Below are 13,162 nucleotides of genomic sequence, written 5' to 3'. Positions count from 1 at the left end.
CCAAGATCATAACCGGAGCTGAAGCCAGATGCATAACCAACTGGGCCACCCTGTTGCCCCTGTTTTTGTTTTTGTTTTAAAGATTTTATTTATCTGACAGGCAGAGATCACAAGTAGGCAGAGAGACAGGCAGAGAGAGAAAAAGAAGCAGGCCCCCCGCTGAGCAGAGCACCCAATGTGGGGCTCGATCCCAGGACCCTGGGATCATGACCCTAGCCGAGTCAGAGGCTTTAACCCACTGAGCCACCCAGGCACCCCTTTGTTTTGTTGTTTTTAAGATTTTATTTTTAAGTAATTTCTATACCCTGTTGGGGCACTCAAACCCACAACCACAGGATTAAGAGGCATGCTGCATGGACTAACCCAGCCAGGTGCCTCCTCAAGTCTTTAAAACACAGTAAACACACATACTTATTGCTGTAATTTGCATTTGGTCAATAGGAGTTACTATTTTGGAATGAAAAAGTTGAGTGTTCTTATGATCTTCAGCCTTTTGAGGAAGTTGGTGTGGTACCTCTCTTCAGTGAAATGAGAAGAGTAACATTTCATGACTGCTTATGAAGGAAGAGAGCGGGTCAGCTGTTAATCTGAGAAGGTCATTTTCTCATTCTGGCCAGGGGAGTATACTCCTAAAATAGAAAGAGACTGGAAGAAGAAAACAGATACTTTATAGCAGTCTATTATTTTAAAATCCATCTTGGCATTTGACCTATAATTATATAGCACCATCATCATGAATAAATAACATTCTAGTATTTATTAGTTGTATTTTTCTCTTTGTTGGCAGAAGGGAAAATGTTTTAGAGTGGTAGACCATGACTGAATTACAAGGTAGGGTTCTATCTGCCCTGGTTTGAATTCTGGCTCTATCATGTACTAGCTGTGTTACCCTGAGTAAGTTTCTAACCTTTCCTGCTGCTTAGTTTCATCTTCAAATGGGGATGATGACAATACTTACCTTCAGGTTGTCATAAAGATTAAATGTTAGATAGGGCAGTATAATTTCAAACTAGTACTGATATTACAGAGGGCAGGAACTAGAGAAGTTTCCTTTTGTAGCATGTTTGAGTGACTGGACTGAGTTGGTGAAAAGTAAGAGGAGAGAGGAACCATGTGAAAGCAAAGTCTGGTTCTAGCCATGACACTTAATGGCACATCCCTCCCCCTGTAATCTGTCATAAATCACCAGGACAAGGCATAGTCGTGAATGGGAACATTTGGTTTGTCGAATTAGGATACTGAGGTAGAAGCCAGAACACTTACTGCTATTGTCAGGCTCTGGATTAAACACCAAAAATAGGGGTGCCTGGGTGGCTCAGTGGGTTGAGCCTCTGCCTTCTGCTCGGGTCACAATCTCAGGGTCCTGGGATCAAGCCCCACATTGGGCTCTCTGCTCAGCAGGGAGCCTACTTCCCCCTCTCTCTCTGCCTTCCTCTCTGCCTACTTGTGATCTCTCTTTCTGTCAAATAAAATAAATGAAATATTAAACACCAAAAATATACTTATTTTCCCCCGTGGTTCAAGCATTCAGAATAAAAGATGGTCTTAGAAGGGCTCCTGGGTGGCTCAGTTGGTTAAGCATCTGACTCTTGATCTCACATCAGGTCTTGATCTCAGGGTCAGGAGTTCAAGCCCCACTTTGGGCTCCTTGTTGGGTATGAAATCCACTTAAAAAAAAAATTCTTAGAAAATTGTAGTTTGTCAGCTTTATTCAGAATAGTCCCACAAATCCAGTTTCTCCATGATTTACATTAAGAGGATTCTTGGAGTATTAGTTAGCTATACCAGTAAGAACAGTGAGCAAATTACCTTTAAAAATATGGTTCTCAAATTAGTTCCAAAGAATCAGTACATCTGTAGCTTATAGAGGAAATGATGGCAATTTGGGAATAACCTCCAGTTCAGTTTTCCAGTCATTTTTCCATTTAAGATGTACATTTCCCTTTAAGAAGAAAGGAACAAATTTTGAAAACATTTCTTTAGTGCTTAGGAATACTGGCAGCCTGTCTACTCGGGTGATGAAAGTTCCCATGATGATGTCTTTTGATTGAAAGCACAAAGAGGTAGAAGAGACCTAGGCATTTTGCTATTCTTGAATGTTTTTTCTGTGTTGAACAAAACTCATGTGTCTGCTTCTGCCCTGTTAGGAGCTCTTGTCCCTGGCAAAGCGGAAGCGGAGTGACTCTGAGGAGAAGGAGCCTCCTGTGAGTCAGCCTGCAGCCTCCTCAGACTCGGAGACGTCCAACAGTGATGACGAGGTGGGTGTGGAGGGCATCGGCCCAGGGACTGAGTCGTATTTGAGGGCCCTGAGTTGGTGACTCCTGACAGCCTCTTTTCCTTAAACTGAGACCTTACTGCCTGAGATGTACCAGAACTTCTCAGGGACAAAAAAATTGTGTAAGGAAAGCTTTCAAATTTTCATGTTTCCTTCCGCTGTCTGTTACCTGGTAGGCCCCTCTGCATGGCACTGGCCACCATTGTTTAGTCACTTGTTTCCAGCCCTGCTGCAAAAGAAGAAGCACAACCTGTTAGTCTTCATCTCTTTATTTTATCTTTTTTTTGTCATTGTTTTCATTCCACTCCCATGCTAGAAAAGAAATTCTGGGGACACCTGGGTGGCCAGTCAGTTAAGCACTGGACTCTTGATTTTGCCTCAGGTCATGATTTCAGTGCTTAAGATCAAGCCCCCTACTGGGCTCTGTGGTCAGCAAGGGGTTTGCATGAAGATTCTCTCCCTTTTCCCTCCCCCCCCGCCCCCACTCATATGCAAGTACTCTCTCTCTCTCAAATAAATAATGAAATATTTTAAAAAGAGAGAGAGAGAAAGAGAGAATGCCTTATGTTGGGGTGGCTGGCTGTCTCAGTCAGTGGAGCATGCAACTCTTGATCTTAGGGTCCTGAGTTGAAGCCCCATATTCACTGTGGCTTAAAAAATAAATAAATACGGGGCGCCTGGGTGGCTCAGTGGGTTAAAGCCTCTCTCTGCCTTTGGCTCAGGTCATGATCCAGGATCCTGGGATCAAGCCCAGCATCGGGATTTTTGCTCAGCAGGGACCCTGCTTCCCTTCCTCTCTCTCTGCCTACTTGTGATCTCTGTCTGTCAAATGAATAAATAAAATCTTTTTTAAAATAAATAAAGTTGGGGCGCATGGGTGGCTCAGTGGGTTAAAGCCTCTGCCTTCGGCTCAGGTCATGATCCCAGGGTCCTGGGATCAAGCCCCACATCAGGCTCTCTGCTCAGCAGGAAGCCTGCTTCCTCCTCTCTCTCTGCCTGTTTCTCTGCCTACTTGTGATCTCCGTCTGTCAAATAAAGAAATATAATCTTTTTTTTTTTTAATAAATAAATAAATAAATAAATAAAGTTATTGAAAAAAAAACATACACAAAAACCAGATTGCCATATGTTAGTGGGAAATACTTTAGCAAGACAAGAAGCTTTCTTTGGACAGATTGAATCAACAGCCTCAGGGTGATGGTGGTAATTTTTCAGGAGGAAAATTCAGCTGTTCATTGTTTGAACCAAGGTGACTTTCCCAAACTGTGTACCACCAAACAAAGCCCTAAAAGCTCTAGAACCTTAATGGAAGAGAGGGATGAAGGGAAAGGTCTTTGAAGCCCTCCTATGTGTTCCTCATTTGGTTTATTTTATTTATTTATTTACTTTAAAGATTTTATTCATTTGACAGAGGTCACAAGTAGGCAGAAAGGCAGGCAGAGAGAGAGGAGGAAGCAGGCTCCCTGCTGAGCAGAGAGCCCGATGTGGGACTCAATCCCAGGACCCTGGGATCTCGACCTGAGCTGAAGTCAGAGGCTTTAACCCACTGAGCCACCCAGGTGCCCCTCCTCATTTGATTTAAAGTACTTTCTTCCCTTTAGCAATTTCCTGGAGAGAGGCTAGATACCACCTTTCTTTTGAATCTCATACCCTGAAGTCTTGGGAGTGGAGTGGGGGACGGACGGACACACACACACACACACACACACACACACACACACCACCCCCACCCCCCCATCCCCCTACCCCCGCTAGCATGGGGTTTGAACTCACAGCTCTGAGATCAGAACCCAAGCTGAGATTTAGTCAAATGCTTATGCGACTGAACCACTCAGGTGCCCCAGGAAAAAAATTGTTTTTTTTTAAGATTTTATTTATTTATTTGACAGACAGAGATCACAAGTAGGCAGAGAGGCAGGCAGAGAGAGAGGAGGAAGCAGGTTCCCCACTGAGCAGAGAGTCCTATGCGGGACTTGATTCTAGGACCCTGGGATCATGACCTGAACCGAAGGCAGAGGCTTTAACCCACTGAGCCCCCCAGGCGCCGCCCAGGAAAATATTTTTAACAGTGTATTTTGTTTTAAAGTTCCGCTGAAGTAAAAAAATGTCTTTATTATAATGAAATTTAATTAAAATCTAGAATAATATTTATCAGTGTCCTGCATCTGCAAATTAGGAATGATTGTATTCTGATTGTAGTGAAGTTCTCTTAATCTTAAATAATTTAATCTAAAATTGCTTTCCATAGCAAGAGGTAATGAATATGTGGGGTTTTTTTCTTTTTTATTTTTAATATACTATATTAACTAACTAAAGGAATAATAATTCCTCTCAAATTGATAAAATAACTGAGTCTTTTAGAAAAGCAGTAGGCTCACTGGGTATTTACCCTAAAGATATAAATATAGTGACCTGAAGGGGCCTGTGCACCCGAATGTTGATAGCAGCAATGTCCACAATAACCAAACTATGGAAAGAACCTAGATGTCCATCAACAGATGAATGGATAAAAGAGATGTGGTATGTGTGTGTGTACACACACACACACACACACACACATATACATACACACAATGGAACACTATGCAGCCATTAAAAGAAATGAAATCTTGCCATTTGCAATGATGTGGATGGAACTAAAGGGTATCATACTGAGCAAAATAAGTCAGTCAGAGAAAGACAATTATCATATGATCTCTGATATGAGGAATGTGAGAGGCAGGGCTGGGGATTGGGGGTAGGGAGGGAAAAAAATGAAGCAAGATGGGATTGGGAGGGAGACAAACCAGAAGAGATTCTTAATCTCACAAAACAAACTGAGGGTTGCCGGTGGGGGGGGGGGTGTTATGGACATTGGGGAAGAAGCCCCACATTGGGCTCTCTGCTCAGCTTCTCCCACGCCCTGCCTGCCTGTTTGCCTACTTATGTCCTCTGTCTGTCAAATAAATAAATAAAATATTAGGAGCGCCTGGGTGGCTCAGTGGGTTGGGCCTCTGCCTTCGGCTTGGGTTGTGGTCTCGGGGTCCTGGGATTGAGCCCCGCATCAGGCTCTTAGCTTGGCGGGGAGAAGCTCTGCTTCTCTCTCTCTCTCTTCCTGCCTCTCTGCCTACTTGTGATTTTTCTCTGTCAAATAAATAAATAAAACCTTTAAAAAAAGGTAAAATAAATAAAATCTTAAAAAAAGAAAAAGACACAAAAACATGGCAGATCTCATAGAAATAGCTTCAGCTAGATAAGAAGGAGGCCCCAATTTCCTTACCTGTTACTAGTAAAAATCACATTGAAAAACCAAAACCCTTTTTTTAATTTAGAATCGAATAAAACTACATTAGACAAAGTAAGAAACAGCTGAATTATCTTCTAATACCCTCTGCCTAAGCGAGAGTTATGTTTTAATGTTTCGTGTATAGTCTTGTTTTGAACATTTTTGAGAAATAAAAGCATTTGGCCCAGCCCTGTAGTACTTGTCACACCTGTTTTTTTCTTCCCCAGAACTTCCGACAGTCTTCCTGGTGGCAATTATGCCCCCACTCGCCTCTTTGAAGACATTGCTCTCCTCTTGCTCCCCCCCCCCTTTCATTTTGCTCTACTTTCTTTCTGAGGCTTCTTCTCTTTTCTTCTTATCTGATCATTCAGATTCTCTCACTTGGATCTAGTTGCACTCCTATTCCCACTCTCTTATCTCTTGCTGGTTCCAGTATTTTTATTAATAGAACCTTTTGAAAATGATACAACTTTTGCTTATAAATTCATTTAGTAACAACTTCTCCGGGAAGTTGACCTAGATATCCAAGAGCATGTTGTGATTGCTTTACCATACAGATAATACCTAATTAGCACGAGCTCTCAGAAAGGCCTCCCTTGCTAAGCTAATATTTTCCTGTGTGGATATTGGGTTTAGTGGAGATTTCGTGCACACCATACCTCTAAGACAAGATGTTACATGTAGATGAGTTACCCCAGTACTGTTGAAAATCTAGACAGTCACTCTACTTGAAAAATCTTTTGCTAGGTATTGTTATATAGTTTTCCTTGCTGATTTAGTCATGACTATGAATGGCAGTTCTTGCATTGTGAAATAAGGACTTCCAGAGTACTGAGCTGTGTGTAGTGCATTCTGCACCTTTTCTTTCTCCTCTGTGAGTGTAAGAAGTGGCCACTGTTCTCCTCTTTTGGTAGTCTCTTTACTCCTAACTTCCTGCATCTGATCTCTGGGGTTAGGAACCCAGGTGACCTACAAATACTCTGCTTGAGTACTTAATTTCAGCAAAAGCTTTGTGGATTGCTTACAAGCATTTTTTTTTTTTCACATGTTGGTTCTTGGCTATGTAGGTAACCACACAGTAGCACCTCATTTGTCTAGATACCATAAAATCTCATCATAAGAATTTGGGAAAAATGAAGTCCTTTTCTTGGACCACTTGCTCAAACTTGTTTACATTCTGACACTTCAGCCAAGCAGTGGAATGGAGTTACTGATTATCTTTTACTTTTTGGGGGGAGGGGTGTGACTGCTGTTTCACTTTTGTTTTTATCTCCATAGTCAGGCTGTAAGTTTTTGTGACTGAATGTAGGAATTTGATGTCAAATTTTCCAGTTAAATATATATGATTGTGTGATTACGTGATTGTGTAATCACGTGTGTGATACGTGATTGTGTGATATGTGATTGTATTTTGAATTATTAGACAGTAGAAGGACAAAGAAAGCTGAGCTACCCTTCATATTCTTTAGCTATCCTTCATACTCTTTAATATTCTGTTACATTGCATTTACTCTTAACTCCACTGACTTTCAGGGAAAAAAACATCATGATCAGAAACCCTGTCCTCCCCACACACTTCTTTGCTGGCCACTGTCAGTCTAGAATAATGACTATAGAATCCTTTTGATCGTTGTTTTGACTTAATATACCACTCAGTTCATGAAGATTCCTACAACTTTAAAAATCTAAGGCATCATAGAGATCATGTGGACTCCCCCTATTTCAGATATGATATTAGAACATGTTAATAAAAGTTCTAGTTTTCTTTTCCCATCATAAAATAGTATCCTGTCTTTATATAGAACTTTATGGTTTCTGATGTGCTCTGTGTACTTCTCTTACTCTGTCTCCTTTGAGTCTCAAACTACCCTGATAGGTGGTCAAGGTAATATTATTCCTACTTTACAGATAAGGAAACACTCAGATGAAGGGCTTGGACTATATTCCCATTCTTTTAACCCCTAATCCCAGTGTGGTTTATCACTAGCCCATCTGTTCTTGAACACTATACTTACCTCGATGTATTTCATTTTACTTGTAAACTCATTTCAGAGTAACTGCCCTGCTGTAGTTTCTACTCTGGAGCCTGAGACTTAGAATATGATCTTCCTTGCTCATTAGAGATAACCTCTCTGAAGTCTTAAAGTTTCTTTGCTTTTCTGCCCCAGGATGCATCTCAGTGCTACCCAAGTCCAGAACAACCACTTGCCACCGCGTGTTCCTCCAGTCTGTCAGCCGGGTGCCAATAAGGTCAACTGCTTCCCAGATTAGGACCTACTTAGACCACCTCCACATGCTCAAGCTAGCACAGGGCTGTGTAGTACTAACCCTCCTTGTATCATTAGATCATGCTGCCCATTATAGTATCTGTTACATCAGTGAGAGTCAAAGTGCTCCTCTCATGTAATTTAGTAGTTAAGAACACACCTTCTGGGGTGCCTGGGTGGCTCAGTGGGTTAAGCCTCTACCTTCAGCTCAGGTCATGATCCCAAGGTCCTGAGATCAAGCACCACATCAGGCTCTCTGCTTGGCAGGGAGCCTGCTTCCACCTCTCTCTTTCTGCCTGCCTCTCTGCCCGCTTGTGATCTCTGTCAAATAAATAAATTTTTTTTTTTAATCTTAAAATAAAAAAGAACACATCTTCTTTCCAGTCTCTGTTTGAGGTTTTCTTTTCTTTTTTTTTTTTTTTTTAAGATTTTATTTATTTGTCAGAGCGAGCGAGAGCGAGCACAGGCAGACAGAGTGGAAGGCAGAGTCAGACGGAGAAGCAGGCTCCCTGCGGAGCAAGGAGCCCGATATGGGACTCGATCCCAGGACGCCGGGATCATGACCTGAGCCAAAGGCAGCTGCTTAACCAACTGAGCCACCCAGGCGTCCCTGTTTGAGGTTTTCTTGCCTGCTTGTCTACATGATGCTTCCCTTGTGGTGTGTGTGGGCCTGCCTCCATGTAGGAGGTCCGGGCAAGCAGGAAGTCATGTGTGTGACAGGCCTGACTGGAAACGCATCCTCGCCCTTTCCCAGATTGTTTCTGAGCAGCTCTCACTGGGGTCACTCTGGCTTTTGTATGCAGATGTCCTTCCACAGGCACTCATCTTCTCGTGCTTGCCTTCCGTGTGGCACTTGCAAGATCATAACAGAGCCTGCCTTTCAGTAAAAGAGTCACAATTCCACAAACACATTTTTAAATGCCAGTTGGGTGCCTGGGTGGCTCAGTTGGTTAAGCATCCGACTCTTGGTTTCAGCTCAGGTTATGGTCTCCTGGTTGGTGAGATCAAACCTCGCCGTAGGCTCTTTGCTCACCAGGGAGTCTGCTTGAAGATCCTCTCTCTCAGGTAAATAAATCTTTTATTTTAAGGATTTTGTTTATTCATTTGTCAGAGAGACAAGCAGGGGAGAGACAGGCAGAGGGAGAAGCAGGGCCCTGCTGAGCAAGGAGTCCAATGCAGGACTCGATCCCAAGACCGTGGAATCATGACCCAAGCTGAAGGCAGCCGCTTAACAGACTGAGCTACCCAGATATCCCACAAATAAATCTCTTAAAATAAATAAATACATAAAATGCCTGGTCATTTCTTGTACTCCCTGCTGGATGGGGAAAGCCTCAGAGCATTCCTTTAATCCTGTCCTTTATTCTTTAGACTCCATTTACTAACACACACTGGCAATGAAAGAAGGATTCATATACCTTCTGTCTTAAAGTCAGCAGAATAAGTCTTTTGCTGGGACAGGGGAGCAACCTCTGGGTTATAAAACTGGATTAAGATATTTCTATATTTATGTTACATGCCATAAGCTTTGACCCTGTCCTTTATTTATCAGAGGCTGTGATCTTGGGAGAAGAGATACTGGGTAAATATTTAAAATAGGTGCTTAGACCAAAAATATTCAGGAACCTATAGTTTATGGGAGTAAAAGTAAAATATAACAAATGTGATCTGAAACTAATATAACTGTATATTAACTATACTGGAATCAAAATAGAATAAAATAAAAAATAAACATGATCTATTCTCCAGAAAAACTATCTTTGGAAGATTATTGGAACTCATTTGAGTGTATTTCTCTATATTAAGTAGTAATACGTAAATAATAATTGGACTGCCCCCCCAAATTTTTTAAAGATTTTATTTATTTGACAGAGACACAGCGAGAGAGGGAACACAAGCAGGGGGAGTAGGTGAGGGAGAAGCAGGCTTCCTGCTGAGACTGGCCCCAAATTTCAAGTGATTATTTATCTTTGGGTGGTGAAATAGCAGTTTGTTTGTTTTTGAGATTTATTTGTTTTGGAGAGAGAACATGAGCAGGAGGGGCAGAGGGAGAGAGAATCTCAAGTAGACTGAGCTAATAAGCATGGAGCCTGTCAAGGGACTTGATATTGATCCTGAGATCACCGCCTGAGCCAAAACCAAGAGTATGACGGTTAACCGACTGAGCCACCCAGGCGCCCCAAGAATCTGTATTATAAAGTAAAATCACCTATGTCACTATAATTCCCCTGAAGCCCTGTCGCATATACCTGACGCTGGATGTTTGAAGTGGCATGGCAGACCCTATTGAGTCAGCATCTTGGCAGATAAGGTCGTTTTATTGTCTCATTTCTTTTGAAATTGTTGGAAGGATAAAAGAGGTTCCCTTCCCACTCAGATTCAGCCAGGAAAGCCCTTTTGAAGTCAAAGCATTTTATTTTCTTCTATTTTTACTCTTATCTTTCCTCCTCCTCCCCCAAGGGATAAACATGGTAGACTGCAAATGAGCGACAGTTGCTAGGCTGGGGTAGTAGCAGATTGAAGCAGGTAGAGGGGGAAGGATAAGGAAGCCAGGGAGCTTCCTGGCACCTCCTAAATTAGACTCACCTGTGTAACTTGATTTAACATTCATCTTTCTTACTCTCATAGACACTTTTGTCTCACTTCTAGGGAGTGCAGAATTGACTCTGTTGCCCATGAGAAACCCACATCTGTAAGGCAGAAATAGACCTAGCCACTCTTAACACACATATGACACTGGGATCTCCACCTCTACCCTCTCGGCCGCTTCATATGTAGAAGGACAGAGGGCCACGACACCCTGTTTGGAAGAGGTTTCATAACCAACCAGTAACTGCTGACTACTTACTACCTGTGTGGTTGTGCTATTTCTTGTAACCAAAGCCAGTAACAAAGGTGTATTATACATTATTGCCTGTAGAGATATGTGTGTTGTCAGCATAGGAAGTTGATACATTTTAGCTCAGTTGACTAAGAAATTGAACCCTTTGGATTCTTTCAGACTGACTTAATAATTATCTTCTTGAGTGATTAAAATTTGAAATGGTTGAAGAGTAGACTTCAGAAGTGAAGCATTGGGATTTCTTCCTAAATAATAATTGAGGTGTTGAAATGTTAAAGTTTGAAAGGTAAATTCACTTATAAAGAAATTTCACTCATTTAATACATCTTTCTTGAACATGTGACTTTTTTTTTTCACTTTTCCCTTCTTCCTGGTTCTTATGTACAAAAATAAGTGGCAATTAAAATAACTAAGAGTAGTGGCGCCTGGGTGGCTCAGTCGGTTAAGCATCCAACTCTCGGTTTCAGCTCAGGTCATTACCTCTGGGTCCTGGGATGGAGCCCGGCATCAGACTACAGACTACCCACGCAGCAGGGAGTTTTTTTTCTTCCTCTCTCTCTCTGCCCCTCCCCCTGCTCATGTGCATACACGTGTGCACATTCCTGCCTCTCTCCCTCTCAAATCTTTTTTAAAAATTAAGAGTAAATTAAAATGTGAAAGCAATTTTAATATTTTGATTTTTCAGTATTTTAATCTGGCAGACGGTGGGCTTTTAAGAATAGCGCATAAGGACTTTTCTAGGATAGAAACTCCAACAGAACTACCCCTCTACCACATCACTCCCCAAAAAACCCTCCAAAATAAATTCACTTATGATCTTAACTATTTTGAGGTAGGAAATTAATTTATCATCCCATTATAGGAAAAGGAAAAACTATACTTTTGTTAAATAGTAGATGTAGAAATTTTCTGTTAATACTAGATCTGTAATTCAATGTGATGCTGGAAAGATGAAGATTATTTTTTGTAGTACATAAAATAAAGCGCCCAAGTAAAGTACTTTTCACCTAAAGTCATCCTCCTAAAATTGGCAAGTTAAACTATCAAATGAGGCATGGTTTAATATAACTCCATAGTTTTAACAGTCTTTTTTTTTTTTTTTTAAGATTTATTTATTTAATTGAGGGGAATGAGAGGGAGAGGGAGAAAGAGTCTTAAGGCAGACTCCGTGCTGGGTTGGGAGCCTGACACAGGGCTTGCTCTCACAACCCTGAGATCCGACCTGAGCTAAAACTAAGAGTCGGGTGCTTAACCCACTGCACTACCCAGGCACCCCAATATAATCAAATAGTTCTTGTGAATTTTAAAAACAACCAATATAATCTTTCATTTCTATAATTCAAGTGCTTGATGAAGACAGTCTTATTGGCCTTGAGGTGACTGTGTATTGCCTGCCTGTTATTTGTTAACCCAAATTACAAGCTCCTTAGGTCTGTAGGATCTCCTGTTTTTGATCACATTTAAACATTATGTTATCGTGTTACATATGCAGTTAAATAAAAAAAAGATGCACACATATGTGTGTGTGTGTGTGAATGTAGTTTACTCTCTGCCTCCTTGAGTTTGGTACCAATGCTACCATCCATGCCAGAGATTGGCCTTCATCCTTTCTCCCTGTGCTTTCTGCAGCTTTCTCCTACTCACAGGCTTTATCCCCTGCCTTCCTGGGACTCTTCAGAACTAAACCATCCTGTGTGTATTGAAACCCAGACATACTAGCCTTTAGCAATGACTGCCCTCTTGTCAATAGAAACATTAGAATCTGTGTTTTTATTTTTTTTTTTTTTTAGATTTTATTTATTTATTTGAGAGAGAGAGCACAAGCAGAGGGATCTGCAGGTAGAGAGAGAAGCAGGCTCCTTGCTGAGCAGGGAACCCAGTAGGGGACTTGATCCCAGAACCCTGGATAATGACCTGAGCCAAAGGCAGACACTTAGCCACTGAGCCACCCAGGCCTCCCATAGAAGCTATTTTCTGTACCATCTGAGTTCGTTAGCTCAGTTGACTTGCCATAAGGTTCATACCTGTTTTTTCTGTTTTGATAAAAAATACTTTATTTAAATTTTATGTTTGTTATGTTCATTATCTACCATCTCTAAGAAATTACAAACTGGAACTTAACAAATTTTGAACAAAAGTTTTAAAAAAAATCCATCTTTCTTTATATACAGTGTATTTGTTTTGGGTTGAAAGCAGTAGAGACTCTTAGAATCATTTTGATGATTATCAGAGATTTGACTCTTGACTCTTTCAGCTTTTCCCAATAAAGTCCCTGTTTCAGTTTTCCTCTTTCTTTTCTCCTTGTAGTGGACATTTGGGAGCAATAAAAATAAGAAGAAAGGAAAGGCCAGAAAAATAGAGAAGAAAGGAACCATGAAGAAACAAGCCAACAAAACTGCTTCCTCAGGCAGTTCGGATAAAGACAGTTCTGCTGAGAGCTCAGCCCCTGAGGAAGGTGAGCCATGTGGCCCAGACCTGGGGGTGAACTCCCACTCTTGTCAGGTTGAACTACA

The 13,162-nt window shown here is 41.4% G+C and overlaps 1 protein-coding gene and 1 long non-coding RNA gene across 2 annotated transcripts in view; one reads left to right on the top strand and one right to left on the bottom strand.

Moving 5' to 3' along the window:
• Positions 1–13,162, bottom strand: part of LOC309867157 — a 185,002-nt gene that overhangs the window by 51,288 nt on the left and 120,552 nt on the right. The gene's annotated exons all lie outside the window — the stretch shown is intronic.
• Positions 1–13,162, top strand: part of RTF1 (RTF1 homolog, Paf1/RNA polymerase II complex component) — a 53,890-nt gene that overhangs the window by 14,787 nt on the left and 25,941 nt on the right. The window contains exons 2-3 of the mRNA XM_082735562.1: positions 2,148–2,258; positions 12,957–13,104. Coding sequence (XP_082591688.1) covers positions 2,148–2,258; positions 12,957–13,104 — 259 coding nt within the window. The remainder of the gene's footprint in view (positions 1–2,147; positions 2,259–12,956; positions 13,105–13,162) is intronic.

This window comes from Mustela nivalis (genome assembly GCF_964662115.1).
Source record: "Mustela nivalis genome assembly, chromosome: 6".
Taxonomy (NCBI): Eukaryota; Metazoa; Chordata; class Mammalia; order Carnivora; family Mustelidae; genus Mustela; species Mustela nivalis.
Note: the sequence above shows the minus strand (reverse complement) of the source record. Positions and strands in the feature narration are given on the sequence as shown.